Source organism: Oncorhynchus mykiss, chromosome 1 (genome assembly GCF_057628025.1).
Source record: "Oncorhynchus mykiss isolate SJ-2025 chromosome 1, ASM5762802v1, whole genome shotgun sequence".
In the NCBI taxonomy this organism is placed as follows: Eukaryota; Metazoa; Chordata; class Actinopteri; order Salmoniformes; family Salmonidae; genus Oncorhynchus; species Oncorhynchus mykiss.
This window is the reverse complement of record NC_143022.1, coordinates 63,842,382-63,858,230: the sequence shown is the minus strand read 5'-3', so window position 1 is coordinate 63,858,230 and position 15,849 is coordinate 63,842,382. Positions and strand designations below refer to the sequence as shown.

General features: G+C 42.4%; 1 protein-coding gene across 1 annotated transcript in view; it reads left to right on the top strand.

The window, feature by feature from the left end:
* The window catches only part of ptpn20 (protein tyrosine phosphatase non-receptor type 20), a 91,305-nt gene that overhangs the window by 64,613 nt on the left and 10,843 nt on the right, over window positions 1–15,849 (top strand). The window contains exons 36-40 of the mRNA XM_036981604.2: window positions 342–406; window positions 910–1,071; window positions 3,122–3,554; window positions 4,734–4,855; window positions 4,959–5,044. Of these exons, the coding sequence (XP_036837499.2) occupies window positions 342–406; window positions 910–1,071; window positions 3,122–3,554; window positions 4,734–4,855; window positions 4,959–5,044 (868 nt within the window). The remainder of the gene's footprint in view (window positions 1–341; window positions 407–909; window positions 1,072–3,121; window positions 3,555–4,733; window positions 4,856–4,958; window positions 5,045–15,849) is intronic.

Here is a 15,849-nt window from a genome sequence, read left to right as displayed (position 1 = left end):
TGCAGAGGCTTTTTTTTGTGTGACTGGAGGGATAGAACATTATCCAAGGTCAAACAGGAATGAATACGTGTTAGATTGATCTTGTTTGATCATACGTCTGTATTGGTTGTGGTACTTTTGCTTATGAATTATTGATGATGTATGTTTCTAATACTTGCAAGTTTTTTTTATTTTTTTATCTCTCAGTAGATTAAGTTACATTGAGCAGGATTCAGGAACATTGAGCAGGAGCTATCATTTACCTTACCTGCCACACTGGCCTTTTGGTTACATAATATAGCAAACCTTTTTTGTCCGTTGAAATGGAAATATTTTGTTCTGTCTCTCTGTTTGTCCTGTAGCTAAAGCCGTGCCCGAGACCACTGGGAAATTCAGACCACTTCTCTCTGTCACCTCCGATCAAGACGTAAGTGTTAGCTCTCACTCTCTGTCTCTCTATCTACCTATCACTCTCTCTCTTTTGCTGTCTCTCTTTCTCCAACTTTTCTTTCTCTTATCTATCATCTTTCTCCAACTTTTCTTTCTGTCTCTTTCTCCAACTTTTCTTTCTCTATCTATTTCTCTCTCTCTCTCTCTCTCTCTCTCTCTCTCTCTCTCTCTCTCTCTGATGACACAGGTTGAAACTAGAGTCATCTGTTCTCTCGGCTTGGGGCCTGTGTGGGCATTCTCACCTGATTCATGCATTAATATTTTACTGCTCAAACACTGCTTACCTCAGCCTGTGGCAGAGAATTGGGAATGTTCTTATAGCAGTCTGGATAAAAGTGTCTACTTAATTGGTACATTGTAATTGCAAGTATCGCGGGATAAGGGCTTCCTAACTAGAATTCTCACAGTAATTTGACTTAAGTGGAAGTTGGCATTCACCCCGATGACTGGATTTGTAACTTCCACCTCTCCCTCTCTCAGAGCTGTATCTTGCAAATATATGTGTGTAAACCAGAGAGAGGGGGTCTGGGCTTTGCTCTGATTGGAGGATGCAACGGAAGTACGCTCAGAGTGAAGGAGATATGCGCTGGAGGCATGGCGCAGCAGGATGGACAGCTCAGAGTGGGAGACATACTGCTCGAGGTACACACACGCTAAAGCCCTGCACAGGCATGCATTTTAAGCCCAAGGCCTACCCATGCCTGCGACATTCAGAACAGAAACTCTAAATCAGAAATAACTTCCTCCGTTAGTACAGTAAATCCATTAGTTGCTCCTCTCTGTCTGTCACTCGCTCACTGGTCACAGCTCGCTCTGCATGCGCTCTACTCATGGCTGCTTTGAGTCTGTGAGTATCCCATAGCAACGGCTCCACTTGGGCTGCTCTGCTCAATGAAGAGACATAAGTGAGCATTTAGCTGTTAGCTATTTTTTGTCACTCTAAACATTTTCTGTGAAATAATCTCTCCTGTCTTATATTTGACGAGGTTGAAGCACTTCGTTATGATCTTAGTCAGATATGACTGTACTGTGCAGCAGAGCACAAACAAAGGGTTCAGCTTCAAAATATTAGTGATAGACGATAGACGAGCCCTGCCTGTACCCTAGTTATTCGGGCTCTGGTCGGGTAGCAGAGCTCTAACGCACACGTGACTTATCAATGACTGATCCATCCATGACTGATGATGTGTCCAAACATGACTTTTAATACAGTTGAAGTCAGACTTTTACATACACCTTAGCCAAATACATTTAAACTCAGTTTTTCACAATTCCTGACATTTAATCCTAGTAAAATTCCCTGTTTTAGGACAGTTAGGATCACCACTTAATTTTAAGAATGTGAAATGTCAGAATAATAGTAGAGAGAATGATTTATTTCAGCTTTCATTTCTTTCATCACCCAGTGGATCAGAAGTTTACATCCACTCAATTAGTATTTGGTAGCTTTGCCTTTTTAAATCCCACAATAAGTTGGGTGAATTTTGGCCCATTCCTCCTGACATAGCTGGTGTAACTGAGTCAGGTTTGTAGGCCTCCTTGCTCTCACACGCTTTTTCAGTTCTGCCCACAAATGTTCTATAGGATTGAGGTCAGGGCTTTGTGATGGCCAACCCAATACCTTGACTTTGTTGTCCTTAAACCATTTTGCCGCAACTTTGGAAGTATGCTTGGGGTCGTTATCCACCCCCACAAAATGATGCTCCCACCCCCATGCTTCACAGTTGGGATGGTGTTCTTCGGCTTGCAAGCCTCCCCCTTTTTCCTCCAAACATAACGATGGTCATTATGGCCAATCAGTTCTATTTTGTTCATCAGACCAGAGGATATTTCTCCAAAAAGTACGAACTTTGTCCCCATGTGCAGTTGCAAACCATAGTCTGGCTTTTTTTATGGCAGTTCTGGCGCAGTGGCTTCTTCCTTGCTAAACGGCCTTTCAGGTTATGTAGATATAGGACTCGTTTTACTGTGGATATGGATACTTTTGTACCCGTTTCCTCCAGCATCTTCACAAGGTCCTTTGCTGTTGTTCTGGGAATTATTTGCACTTTTTAGCACCAAAGTACGTTCATCTCTAGGAGACAGAACGCGTCTCCTTCCCGTATGACGGCTGCGTAGTCCCATGATGTTTATACTTGCGTGCTATTGTTTGTACAGATGAAAATGGTACCTTCAGGCGTTTGGAAATTGCTCCCAAGGGTGAACCAGACTTGTGGAGGTCTACAATTTTTTTTCTGAGGTCTTGGCTGATTTCTTTTGATTTTCCCATGATGTTAAGCAAAGAGGCACAAAGTTTGAAGGTAGGCCTTGAAATACATCCACAGGTACACCTCTAATTGACTCAAATGATGTCAATTAGCCTATCAGAAGCTTCTAAAGCCATGACGGGTTTTTCCAAGCTGTTTTAAGGCACAGTCAAGTTAGTGTATGCAAAATTCTGACCCACTGGAATTGTGATACAGTGAATTATAAGTGAAATAATCTCTCTGCAAACAATTATTGGAAAAAAGACTTGTGTCATGCACAAAGTAGATGTCCTAACCGACTTGCCAGAACTATAGTTTGTTTTAACAAGACATTTTTGGAGTGGTTGAGAAAAAAAGTTTTAATGACCTAAGTGTATTTAAACTTCTGACTTCAACTGTATATTTGTACTAAATATGTGTCCTTGTTGTATTCAAATGTGTTCTAGGTGAATGGTATAATAGTATCAGGTCTGAGCCACTGTAAGGTGGTGGATATCCTCCGTCAGGCTGAGGGAAACATCCAACTCACAATCTGTAGAGACATACCAAGGGCCAACACAGCACCCTGCACTGATGTATCCTTCTCTATGGCCTTCCCTGGAGACAACATGGCCGTCTGTCCTGGATCCAATATGGCTTCCTGTCCTGGATCAAATATGGCCTCTTATCCTGGATCAAATATGGAACCTTGTCATGGATCAAATATGGCCTCCTGCCCTGAAGTCAACATGGCTACCAGCAATGGATCCAACATGGCTCCCTGCACTGGATCAAATGTGTCAGTCTTCATTGAAGCCCGTATGTCGGACAATGTCGAGCCATTCTCCAACCCTTCTGCATGTTCCTCACCTGATGTCCAGCAGGAGGACCTTCCCCCTGGTGAGATAGGGATAGTTAATCCAAAAGTAATATTTGTTTTGGGGTTTCATACTTAAAAAGTGTTATTTTTAGCTATGTTTAGCGAAGTAAATATTTCAATCTACAGGCCTAAATCCTAAACAAAATGTACTTAAAGGCCCAATGCAGCCATTTGTATCTCAATGTCAAATCATTTCTGGGTAACAATTAAGTACCTTACTATGATTATTTTTGACCATTTTAATTGAAAACGAACAAAAATACCTTCTTAACAAGAGCAATTTCTCAAGCTAAAATTGCTCGGACTTTCAGGGAGTGGTCTGAATGGGGAGGGGAAAACTGAAAACTAGTTCTTATTGGCAGATAGGTTTGTAACTCTTTCATATCAAATCAAATTTTATTGGTCACATACACATGTTTAGCAGATATTATTGCAAGTGTAGCGAAATGCTTGTGTTTCTAGCTCCAACAGTGCAGTAATATCTAACAAGTAATATCTAACGATTTCACAACAATACACAAAGTAAAGAAATGGAATTAAGAATTTACAAATATTTGGTCGAGCAATGTCGGAGCGGCATAGACTAAAATACAGTAGAATACAGTATGAGTAGAGCAAAATATGTAAACATTATTAAAGTGACTAGTGTTCCAAATTATTAAAGTGGCCATATATTTCAAGTCTATGTATATAGGGCAGTAGCCTCTAATATATTAACAAATTTACCGTCTGGTGATTTCACCAGGCAGGCCAAAACTCTATCCTACCAAAACAGGCTTAAATTTCAGGCGGCCTTTTCAAACGGCTCTTACACTAAAAGGGCATTAAAAAACTAAAAAGATATTTGTCCTCCGAAAAGGGGTGGTGGCGGGTGGGTTAATATATATTTTTTTAATAAATAAAGAATAGTAGCAGGGTAAATTTGATTCCGATGGCCATCAGGCTGCTGAACAGTGGGACATAGGACAAATGTTGGGCCCAATACATGGTCGGGCAGTAGACTGCCAGTTTTTCAAATTTTCATGTAAAAAAAAAAAAAAGTAGGGCATTACATTTGCACAATTTCACAGTATTATTCCAACCTCATACTGTGGAAATATATGTATAAAACCCAGGAAAATAACATTTTTGACTGCACTGGGCCTTCTAAATAATTGAGTCATACTGTATATAATTTTTTCCTGTGTATTTGATTACAGAGGGGACTTCAGATCCAGTACCTGATGTAGAGGAGGACATTACCCCACTTTCACCCCCCGATGCCTCCTATCACCCCTCACTCCGCCTGCGGACCCTCACAGAAGAGGACATGGCTGGACAGGTAACACACAACACTGTAGCATTGCAGTCTATCGTGAAAATAGGAGCCCCCATACTCACCTGTCACTTCTCTCTCTCTCTTTCTCTCTCTGGTGCGTGTGTAGGAGAGCTGTAACAGTAAACCCTCTCATCAAGCTTGCTGCCTGTCCAGCAAGAGTATGACTAACTTGCTCCATGAAGCCTCGGACAGGTAAGACTGATCTTATCATCCTCTCCTCTTTTCCTCCTCTCCATTTGTCTCTCATTAACAATCACACATTGTTGCCAGTAGGGGAGAGCGGGGTAAGGGGAACCAAAATAAAAATATATACAGTGCCTTCAGAAAGTATTCAGAACCCTTGACTTTTTCCACATTTTTTACGTTACAGCCTTATTCTTAACCAGATTAAATATTTTTTTCCCATCATCAATCTACACTCAATAGGCAAAAACAGGTTAGCGAATTGAGGATGCTTTTCCTATGGTTCATATTCATACCAGCCAGGTAGACTATACTCCTGTTGTAAAGAGAAGCAATGTGCTTAATTATAGGCAAGTTAAGTTAAGAAATAAATATAGTAAGCCTAAAGAAAGGTGATGGGATTCTCCTATTTTTATTAGAGGCCATCACTCTGTTTTCTCACACAATTGCATAGCCTATAGAAATGTTGCGCAACATGAGCTCATGGCCTCTCATGGAGTGTTTGATAAAATGTTTAATTACATTTGAATTGATGTCCGAGTGATTAGAAGGACAATAGTGTGCTGAGTAGCAGGCAGTTTGCAAGTTTGCTCGGCTACTACCAGACGGCGGTTTCAGACGACTGTGTGATCACTCTCTACGTAGCCAATGTGAGTAAGAATTTTAAACATTCACAAGGCCGTAGGGCCAGACGGATTACCAAGTCGTGTACTCTGAGCATGCGCTGATCAACTGGCAAGTGTCTTCACTGACATTTTCAACCTCTCCCTGACTGAGTCTGTAATACCAACATGTTTCAAGCAGACCACCATAGTCCCTCTCTCCAAGAACACTAAGGTAACCTGTCTAAATGTCTACCTACCTGTACCTCTCACATCTATAGCCATGAAGTGCTTTGAAAGGCTGGTCATGGCTCACATCAACACCATTATCCAAGAAACTCCAGACCCACTCCAATTTGCATACCGCCCCAACAGATCCACAGATGATGCAATCTCTATTGCACTCCATACTGCCCTTTCTCACTTGGACAAAAAGATCACCTATGTGAGAATGCTATTTATTGACTACAGCTCGGCGTTTAACACCATAGTGCCCTCAAAGCTCATCACTAAGCTAGGACCCTGGGACTAAACATCTCCCTCTGCATCTGGATCCTGGACTTCCTGATGGGCCGCTCCCAGGTGGTAAGGGTAGGTAACAACACATCCGCCACGCTGACCCTCAAAACAGGGTGCATGCTCAGTCCTGTCCTGTACTCCCTGTTCACTCATGACTGCATGGCCAGGCACGACTCCCAACACCATCATCAAGTTTGCCGATGACACAACAGTGGTAGGCCTGATCACCGACAATGATGAGACAACCTATAGGTAGGAGGTCAGAGATCTGGTTGTTTGGTGCCAGGACAACAACCTCTCTCTCAACGTGATAAAGATAAAGTAGATGATATGGACTACAGGAAAAGGAGGACCGAGCACACCCCCATTCTCATCGACGGGGCTACAGTGGAGCAGGTTTAGAGCTTCAGATTCCTTGGCGTCTACATCACCAACAAACTATCACGGTCCAAACACTCTTAAGACAGTCATGAAGAGGGCACAACAAAGCCTATTCCCCCTCAGGAGACTGAAAAGATTTGGCATCCTCAGATCCTCAAAAGGTTTCAGCCACACACATTGCTGACAGGTGTATAAAATCGAGTGCACTCTCATAGGATGACACCTTTCTAAATAGTCAGTTCATCAAATTTTTGTCCTGCTATAGCTGACCCGGTCATCTGTAAGTGTTGTTATTGTGAAGTGGAAACAACAGCTCAGCCGCGAAGAGGTAGGCCACACAAGTTCCCAGAATGGGACCACTAACTGCTGAAGCACGTAGCACTTATAAATCGTCTGTTCTCGGTTGCAACACTCACTATCGATTTCCAAACTGCCTCTGGAAGCAACGTCAGCATAAAAACTGTTCGTCTGGAGGTTCATGAAATGGGTTTCCATGGCCACGCAGCCGCACACAAGCCTAAGATCACCAAGCGCAATGCCATGCATCGGCTGGAGTGGTGTTAAGCTCGCCGCCTTTGGACTCTGGAGCAGTGGAAACAAGTCCTCTGGAGTGATGAATCACACTTTACCATCTGGCAGTCCGACGAACGAATCTGGGTTTGGCAGATGCCAGGAGAAGGCTACCTTCCCAAATGCATAGTGACAATTGTAAAGTTTGGTGAAGGAGGAATAATTGTCTGGGGCTGTTTTTCATGGTTTAGGCTAGGCCGCCTAGTGAAGGGAAATGTTAACACTACAGCATACAATGACATTCTAGACAATTTTGTGCTTCCAACTTTGTGGCAACGGTGTGATCAGTGTGGAAGAACTTGACTGACCTGCACAGAGCCCTGACCTCAAACCCATCGAACACCTTTGCGATGACTTGGAACGCCGACTGCGAGCCAGGCCTAATCGCCCAATATCAGTGCCCGACTTAACTAATGCTCTTCTGGCTGAATAGAAGCAAGTCCCTGCAGCAATGTTTCTACATTGAGTGGAACATTTTACCTGAGGAGTGGAGGATGTTATAGTAGCAAAGAGGGGACCAACTCCATATTAATGCCAATGATTTTGGAAGGAGATGTTCGGCGAGCAGGTGTCCATATACCACACCCCCATTTCATTGAACCTTCACGAACTGTCACTGGACAACATCTCCCACGTACCCCAAGGAAACTCAACTTACCCTGTCCCTATGTTCAACTTACCCCATACCCCTACGACCATGCTTCACAATAGGGATGGTGCCAGGTTTTCTCCAGATGTGACACTTGGCATTCAGGCCAAAGGGTTCAATCTTAGTTTCATCAGACCAGAGAATCTTGTTACTCGTGCCCTGAAAGTCTTTTAAGTGCATTTTGGCAAACTCAAAGTGGACTGGCATGTGCCTTTTACTGTGGAGTGGCTTCTGTCTGGCTACCATAAAGGTCTGATTGGTGGAGTGCTGCAGAGATGGTTGTTCTTCTGGAATCTTCTACCTTCTCCACAGGGGATTTCTGGAGCTCTGTCAGTGACTATTGGGTTCTTGGTCACCTCCCTGACCAAGGCTCTTCTGAACCGAATGCTCAGTTTGGCTGGGCAGTCAGCTCTGGGAAGAGTCTTGGTGGTTCCAAACCTCTTCCATTTAACCTCTACGGATCGGTCCATGTTTTTTTCTTTCTTTCTTTTTTCTTTTTACCAGATCTAATGTGTTAATTAATTAATTAATTAATTTCACATTTCCACAAACTGCAAAGTGTTTCCTTTCAGATGGTATCAAGAATATGCATGTCCTTGCTTCAAGTCCTGAGCTAGATTTGGGTATGTCATTTCAGGCGACATAAATTGAAAAAAAGGGTCAGATGGAGGCCACTGATTGAGGCCACTGTGTTCTTGAGGACCTTCAATGCTGCATACATGTTTTAGTCCCTTCCCCAGATCTGTGCCTCAACACAATCTTGTTTCTGAACTCCACGGACAATTCCTTTGACCTCGTGGCTTCATTTTTTTCTCTGACGTGGTGTCAACTGTGGGACCTTATACAGACAGGTGTGTGCCTTTCCAAATCATGTACAATAAATAGAATTTACCACAGGTGGAATCCAATCAAGTTGTAGAAACATCTCAAGGATTCTCATAGCAAATGGTCTCATAGCAAATGGAATTTCAGTTTAGTTTTTTTGTAATACATTTGCGAAAATTTGTAAAAACCTGTTTTCACTTTGTCATTATGAGGTATTGTGTAGATTGATGAGGATCATTTTTCATTTAACTTTTTGACGCTACCAATCCCTGTAGCGGGATAATTTTCGTCTGCAACCGCCGAATAGCATAGCGCAACAGTCAAATAATATTACTAGAAAATATTCATATTCATGAAATCACTAGTGCAATATTTTGAAACACAGCTTAGCCTTTTGTTAATCACCCTGTCGTCTCAGATTTTGAAATTATGCTTTACAGCGAAAGCAATCCAAGCGTTTGTGTAAGTTTATCGATAGCCTAGCATAGCATTATGTACACTTAGCATCAGGAAGCTTGGTCACGAAAATCAGAAAAGCAATCAAATTAACCGTTTACCTTTGATAATCTTCGGATTTTTTCACTCACAAGACTCCCAGTTACACAGCAAATGTTCCTTTTGTTCCATAAAGATTATTTTATACCCAAAATACCGACGTTTGTTTGTCGCGTTATGTTCAGAAATCCACAGGAAAGAGCAGTCACGACAACGCATACGGAAATTGCAAATAGTCTTCATAATGTCCACAGAAAAATGTCAAACGTTTTTTATAATCATTCCTCAGGTAGTTTTTAAAATATATATTCGATAATATATCAACCGAGTGTGTAGCTTTTTCCATAACAGCGGGAGGAACAATGGCTGCTTCACTCAATTGCGCACCATCTCACTCTGAGAGCCACCACCTCTCCACTTACGCAATGTGATCCTTCACGATCATTTTTCAAAATAAAAGCCTGAAACTATGTCTAAAGACTTGACACCTTAGGGAAGCCACAGAAAAAGGAATCTGGTTGAAATCCCTTTAAATGGAGGACAGGCACGCATAGGAACACAGAGGTTTCAAAATAAGAGGCACTTCCTGATTGGATTATCCTCAGGCTTTCGCCTGCAACATCAGTTCTGTTATACTCACAGACAATATGTTTACAGTTTTGGAAACTTTACATTGTTTTCTATCCTAATCTGTGAATTATATGCATATTCTAGCATCTGGTCATGAGAAATAGGCCGTTTACTTTGGGAACGTTATTTTTCCAAACATAAAAATAGTGCCCCTTAGCTTCAAGAGGTTAATGAATTGCAAAATAAGGTTGCAATGTTGAAAAAGTCAAGGAGTCTGAATAGTTTCCGAATGCACTGTACAGTTGAAGTCAGAAGTTTACATACACTTAGGTTGGAGTCATTAAAACTCGTTTTTCAACCACTCCACAAATTTATTGTTGACAAACTATAGTTTTGGCAAGTCGGTTAGGACATCTACTTTGTGCATGACACAAGTCATTTTTCCAACAATTGTTTACAGACAGATTATTTCACTTATAATTCACTAATAACTTATAATTCACTAATTCACTTATAATTCACAATTCCAGAAGTTTACATACACTAAGTTGACTGTGCCTTTTAAACAGCTTGAAAATTCCAGAAAATTACATAATGGCTTTAGAAGCTTCTGATAGGCTAATTGACATCATTTGAGTGAATTGGAAGTGTACCTGTGGATGTATATCAAGGCCTACCTTCAAACTCAGTGCCTCTTTGCTTGACATCATGGGAAAATCAAAGGAAATCAGACCTCAGAAAAAAATTGTAGACCTCCACAAGTCTGGTTCATCCTTGGGAGCAATTTCCAAACGCCTGAATGTACCATGTTCATCTGTATAAACAGTACGCAAGTATAAACACCATGGGACCATGCAGCCGTTATACTGCTCAGGAAGGAGACGAGTTCTGTCTACTTGAGATGAACGTACTTTGGTGCGAAAAGTGCAAATCAATCCCAGAACAACAGCAAAGGACCTTGTGAAGATGCTGGAGGAAACGGGTACAAAAGTATCTATATCCACAGTAAAATGAGTCCTATATTGACATAACCTGAAAGGCAGCTCAGCAAGGAAGAAGCCACTGCTCCATAACCGCCATAAAAAAAGCCAGACTACGGTTTGCAACTGCACATGGGGACAAAGATCATACTTTTTTGAGAAATGTCCTCTGGTCTGATGAACAGAAATGTAACTGTTTGGCCATAATGACCCTTGTTATGTTTGGAGGAAAAAGGGGGAGGCTTGCAAGCCGAAGAACACCATCCCAACTGTGAAGCATGGGGGTGGCAGCATCATGTTGTGGGGGTGTTTTGCTGCAGGATGGACTGGTGGACTTCACAGAATAGATGGCATCATGAGGCAGGAAAATTATGAGAATATATTGAAGCAACATCTCAAGACATCAGTCAGGAAGTTAAAGCTTGGTCGCAAATGGGTCTTCCAAATGGACATTGACCCCAAGCATACTTCCAAAGTTGTGGCAAAATGGCTTAAGGACAAAGTCAAGGTATTGAAGTGGCCATCACAAAGCCCTGACCTAAATCCTATAAAAAATCTATGGGAAGAACTGAAAAAGAGCGTGCGAGCAAGGAGGCCTACAAACCTGACTCAGTTACACCAGCTCTCAGGAGGAATGTGCCAACATTCACCCAACTTATTGTGGGAAGCTTGTGGAAGGTTACCCGGAACGTTTGACCCAAGTTAAACAATTTAAAGACAATGCTACCAAATACTAATTGAGTGTATGTAAACTTCTGACCCACTGGAAATGTTATGAAAGAAATAACTCCTGAATAAATCATTCTCTCTACTATTATTCTGACATTTCACATTCTGTGGTGATCGTAACTGGGATTTTTACTAGGATTAAATGTCAGGAATTGTGATAACTGAGTTTAAATGTATTTGGCTAAGGTGAATGTATAATTGTATAACTGTGTAATTCCACCATCACTCTCCAGCAACTAGGTCACTGGCTTTGCTCTGCTACACCTCACTTGTTAGGCCCAATCCATTTGACTTCTTCTCAGCTATCGCTCCTTACCATAGCTATCAATAGCTAATTTATTTGGCGAGTTTCCGATGATATGTGTGTGGCGGTCATTCATTTTACACCTGGCTTTTGGCTTGTTTACTGCATGCATGACTGGGTTCGAAGCAGCAAACATCTCAAATTTGACAAATCACATTACATCATGTGTGTTTGGGTGCTACGTAACATTTCTTCTAAACATAATCAGCGTAACAATTCGATTCACTTGACAACTGTATGTGATGAGTCAACAGAGTTAGTGCAAAAGGGTCAATGCAGATAGTCTGTGTAGCTATTGGCTAACTATTTAACTAACTATATTGTTAAAATACTGTAAATAAATGCAACATGTAAAGTGAAATAAAAGAGCACAGAAATGTTCCATGCTCACAAACGGCTTATTTCTCACACATTTTGTGCACAAATGTGTTTACATCCCTGTTAGTGAGCAAGGTAATCCATCCATTTGACAGGTGTGGCATGTCAAGAAGCTGATTAAATAGCATGGTCATTACACAGGTGCCACTTGTGCTGGGGATATTAAAAGGCCACTCTAAAATCAGCAGTTTGTCACACAGCACAATGCCACAGATTCAACGTGTACGACAGTGTGTTCCGGTTCCCTAGCAATATCAAGCAGCTTCGCACAGCCATTACATGTCGGTAACATTCCACACGCCACAATCAACAGCCTGATGAACTCTAAGTGAGGGAAATGTGTTGCTCTGCACAAGGAAAATGGTGGTCACACCAGATACTGACTGCGTTTCTGATGCACATCCATTATTTTTTTTCTAAATGTACAGTATCTGTGACCAACAGTATTCTCAGTCATGTGAAATCCGTAGATTAGGGCCTAATGAATATTGTATATTTCAATTGACTGATTTCCTTATGTGAACTGCAACTTAGTGAAATCTTAGAAATTGTTGCATGTTGTGTCTATATTTTTTGTTCAGTGTATGTACAGTAGCAGTCTTACGGCTTAGGGTAGAAGATGTTTGGGGTCCTGTTGGGCGGCAGGTAGCCTAGCATTTAAGAGTTGCAGTTGGGCCAGTAACCAAAAGGTTGCTGGTTTGAATCACTGAGCCGACTAGGTGAAAAATCTGTCTGTGACCTTGAGCAAAGCACTTAATCCTAATTGTTCTTGTAAATCTCTCTGGATAGATACGTCTGTTAAATTACTAAAATGTAATGTAAAATGTTCCAAGTGCATCGGTACGGCTTGCTGTGCAGTAGCACAGAGAATAGTCAATGACATGGGTGGCTTTGACAATTTTTAGGGCATTCCTCTGACACCTCCTGGTATAGAGGTCCTGGATGTCAGGGAGCTCAGACCCAGGGATGTACTGGGCCATGCATACTACCCTCTGTAGCGCTTTGCGGTCGGATGCCAAGCAGTTGCCATACCAAACGGTGAATCAGCCAGTCAAGATGCTCTCAATGTCGCAGCTGTAAAACGTTTTGAGCATCTTAGGGCCCATGTCAAATCTTTTCAGCCTCTTGAGGGGGAAGAGGTATTGTTGTGCCTTCTTCACGGCCGTGTTAGTGTGTGTGGACCATGATCATTTCTTAGTTACGTGGACACTGAGGAATTTGAAGCTCTCGACCTGTTCCACTATGGTGCCGTCAATGTGGATGGGGACATGCTCAGCCCTTCATTTGCTGCACTCTACAATCAGCTCCTTTGTCTTGCTGACGTTGATTGAGAGGTTGTTTTTCCTGGCACCACACTACCAGGTCCTCCCTATAGACTGTCTCAAAGTCGTCGGTGGTCAGGCCAACCACCATTGTGTCGTCAGCAAACTTAATGATGGTGTCAGTCGTGGGTGAACAATCGAGTACAGAAAGGGCCTAAGCACGCACCCCTGAGGGGCCCCCGTGTTGATGATCAGTGTGGCTGATGTGTTGTTGCCTACCCACACCCACTGGGGGCGGCCTGTCAGGAAGTCCAGGATCCAGTTGCAAAGGGAGTTTAGTGATGAGCTTGGAGGTCACTATGTTGTTGAACACTGAGTTATGGTCAATGAACAGCATTCTCGTGTAGGTGTTCGTTTTGTCCAGGTTGGAGAGGACAGTGTGGAGTGCAATAGAGATTACGTCATCTGTGGATCTGTTGGGGCGGTATGCGAATTGGAGTGGGTCTAGGGTGTCTGGGATGATGTTGATGTGAGCCATAACAAGCCTGTGTTTCATTGTTACAGATGTGAGTGTGTCGCGTAGAGTAGACCAGAAGGCTAAACTGCAAAACCTTACCTCTATCAAATAAAACGATGGAGGAGCCGCAAAAGTATACATTATGGGACAGCTAAAAACAATGCTGCCCCATCAACAGCAGACGACACCATTCTGTATACTTCTGGCCCTTCCTTGGACACTGTGCTATCTAACCTCCAAACGAGCTTCAATGCCATACAACACTCCTTCCGTGGCCTCCAACTGCTCTTAACCGCTAGTAAAACCAAATGCATGCTTTTCAACCGTTCGCTGCCTGCACCCGCATGCCCAACTAGCATCACGATGGTTCCGACCTAGAATATGTGAACATCTATAAGTACCTAGGTGTCTGGCTAGACTGTAAACTCTCCTTCCATACTCATATCAAACATCTCCAATCTAAAATCTAATCTAGAGTCGGCTTTCTATTCCGCAACAAAGCCTCCTTCACTCACGCCGCCAAACTTACCCTAGTAAAACTGACTATCCTACCGATCCTCGACTTCGGCGATGTCATCTACAAAATAGCTTCCAATACTCTACTCATCAAACAGTGCCATCCGTTTTGTTACTAAAGCACCTTATACCACCCACCACTGCGACCTGTATGCTCTAGTCGGCTGGCCCTCGCTACATATTCGTCGCCAGACCCACTGGCTCCAGGTCATCTACAAGTCCATGCTAGGTAAAGCTCCGCCTTATCTCAGTTTACTGGTCACGATGGCAACACCCACCCGTGGCACGCGCTCCAGCAGGTGTATCTCACTGTTCATCCCTAAAGCCAAATCCTCATTTGGCCGCCTTTCCTTCCAGTTCTCTGCTGCCTGTGACTGGAACTAATTGCAAAAATCGCTGAAGTTGGAGACTTTTATCTCCCTCACCAACTTTAAACATCTGCTATCTGAGTAGCTAACCGATCGCTGCAGCTGTTCATAGTCCATCGGTGAATAGCCCACCCAATTTACCTACCTCATCCCCATACTGTTTTTTTTTTTGCACACCAGTATCTCTACCTGCACATGACCATCTGATCATTTATCACTCCAGTGTTAATCTGCAAAATTGTAATTATTTGCCTACCTCCTCATGCCTTTTGCACACAATGTATATAGACTCTTTTTCTTTTTTTTCTTTTTTCTACTGTGTTATTGACTTGTTTATTGTTTACTCCATGTGTAACTCTGTTGTTGTCTGTTCACACTGCTATGCTTTATCTTGGCCAGGTCGCAGTTGTAAATGAGAACTTGTTCTCAACTAGCCTACCTGGTTAAATAAAGGTGAAAAAAAAGAAGAAAAAATAAATAAATAAATATAGCCCTATACAGTTTGTTGAGTGCGATCTTAGTGCCAGCATCGGTTTGTGGTGGTAAATAGACAGATAATAATAATATAGTTGAAAACTCTTGGTAAATAGTTTGGTCTGCAGCATTCTAATTTAGGCAAGAAAAAATACTTAAAGATTGCGAACTAGCTGTTGTTAAAAAAAGAGACACACACCTCCCCCTTAACCTTACCTGAAGCTGCCGTTCGGTCTTGACGATGCATAGAAAACCAGCTCGATGTATATAAGCCATGTCGTTGTTCAGCCACGACTGAAAAACACAGGATATTGCAGTTCTTCAGGCGCCATTGATTGGATAGTCTTCGATTGAAACTTGTCAAGTTTAGTGTACATTCATCATTAGAACGGAGGATAGAGGCAATTGTATTTACTCGCCGACGTAGACTCGTCAGGGAACCCTCTCGTCTGCCTCTCTTGTACCGTCGCTTTCAAACCCCATTAGGGCCTGGTCCAGAATGAGCAGTACATCCATAGACTCAAAATAGAAGATGTTTCCATGATACGTTAACTGCACTGTAAGCACTCTGTGTTCATATTGAAGTTGTGTTTCAGTTGTCCTCGGAGTACACTGTGTACATCTGTAGTGTCATACCACACTCAACGTTTCTGGAGTGTAGACTAACTTTGACCA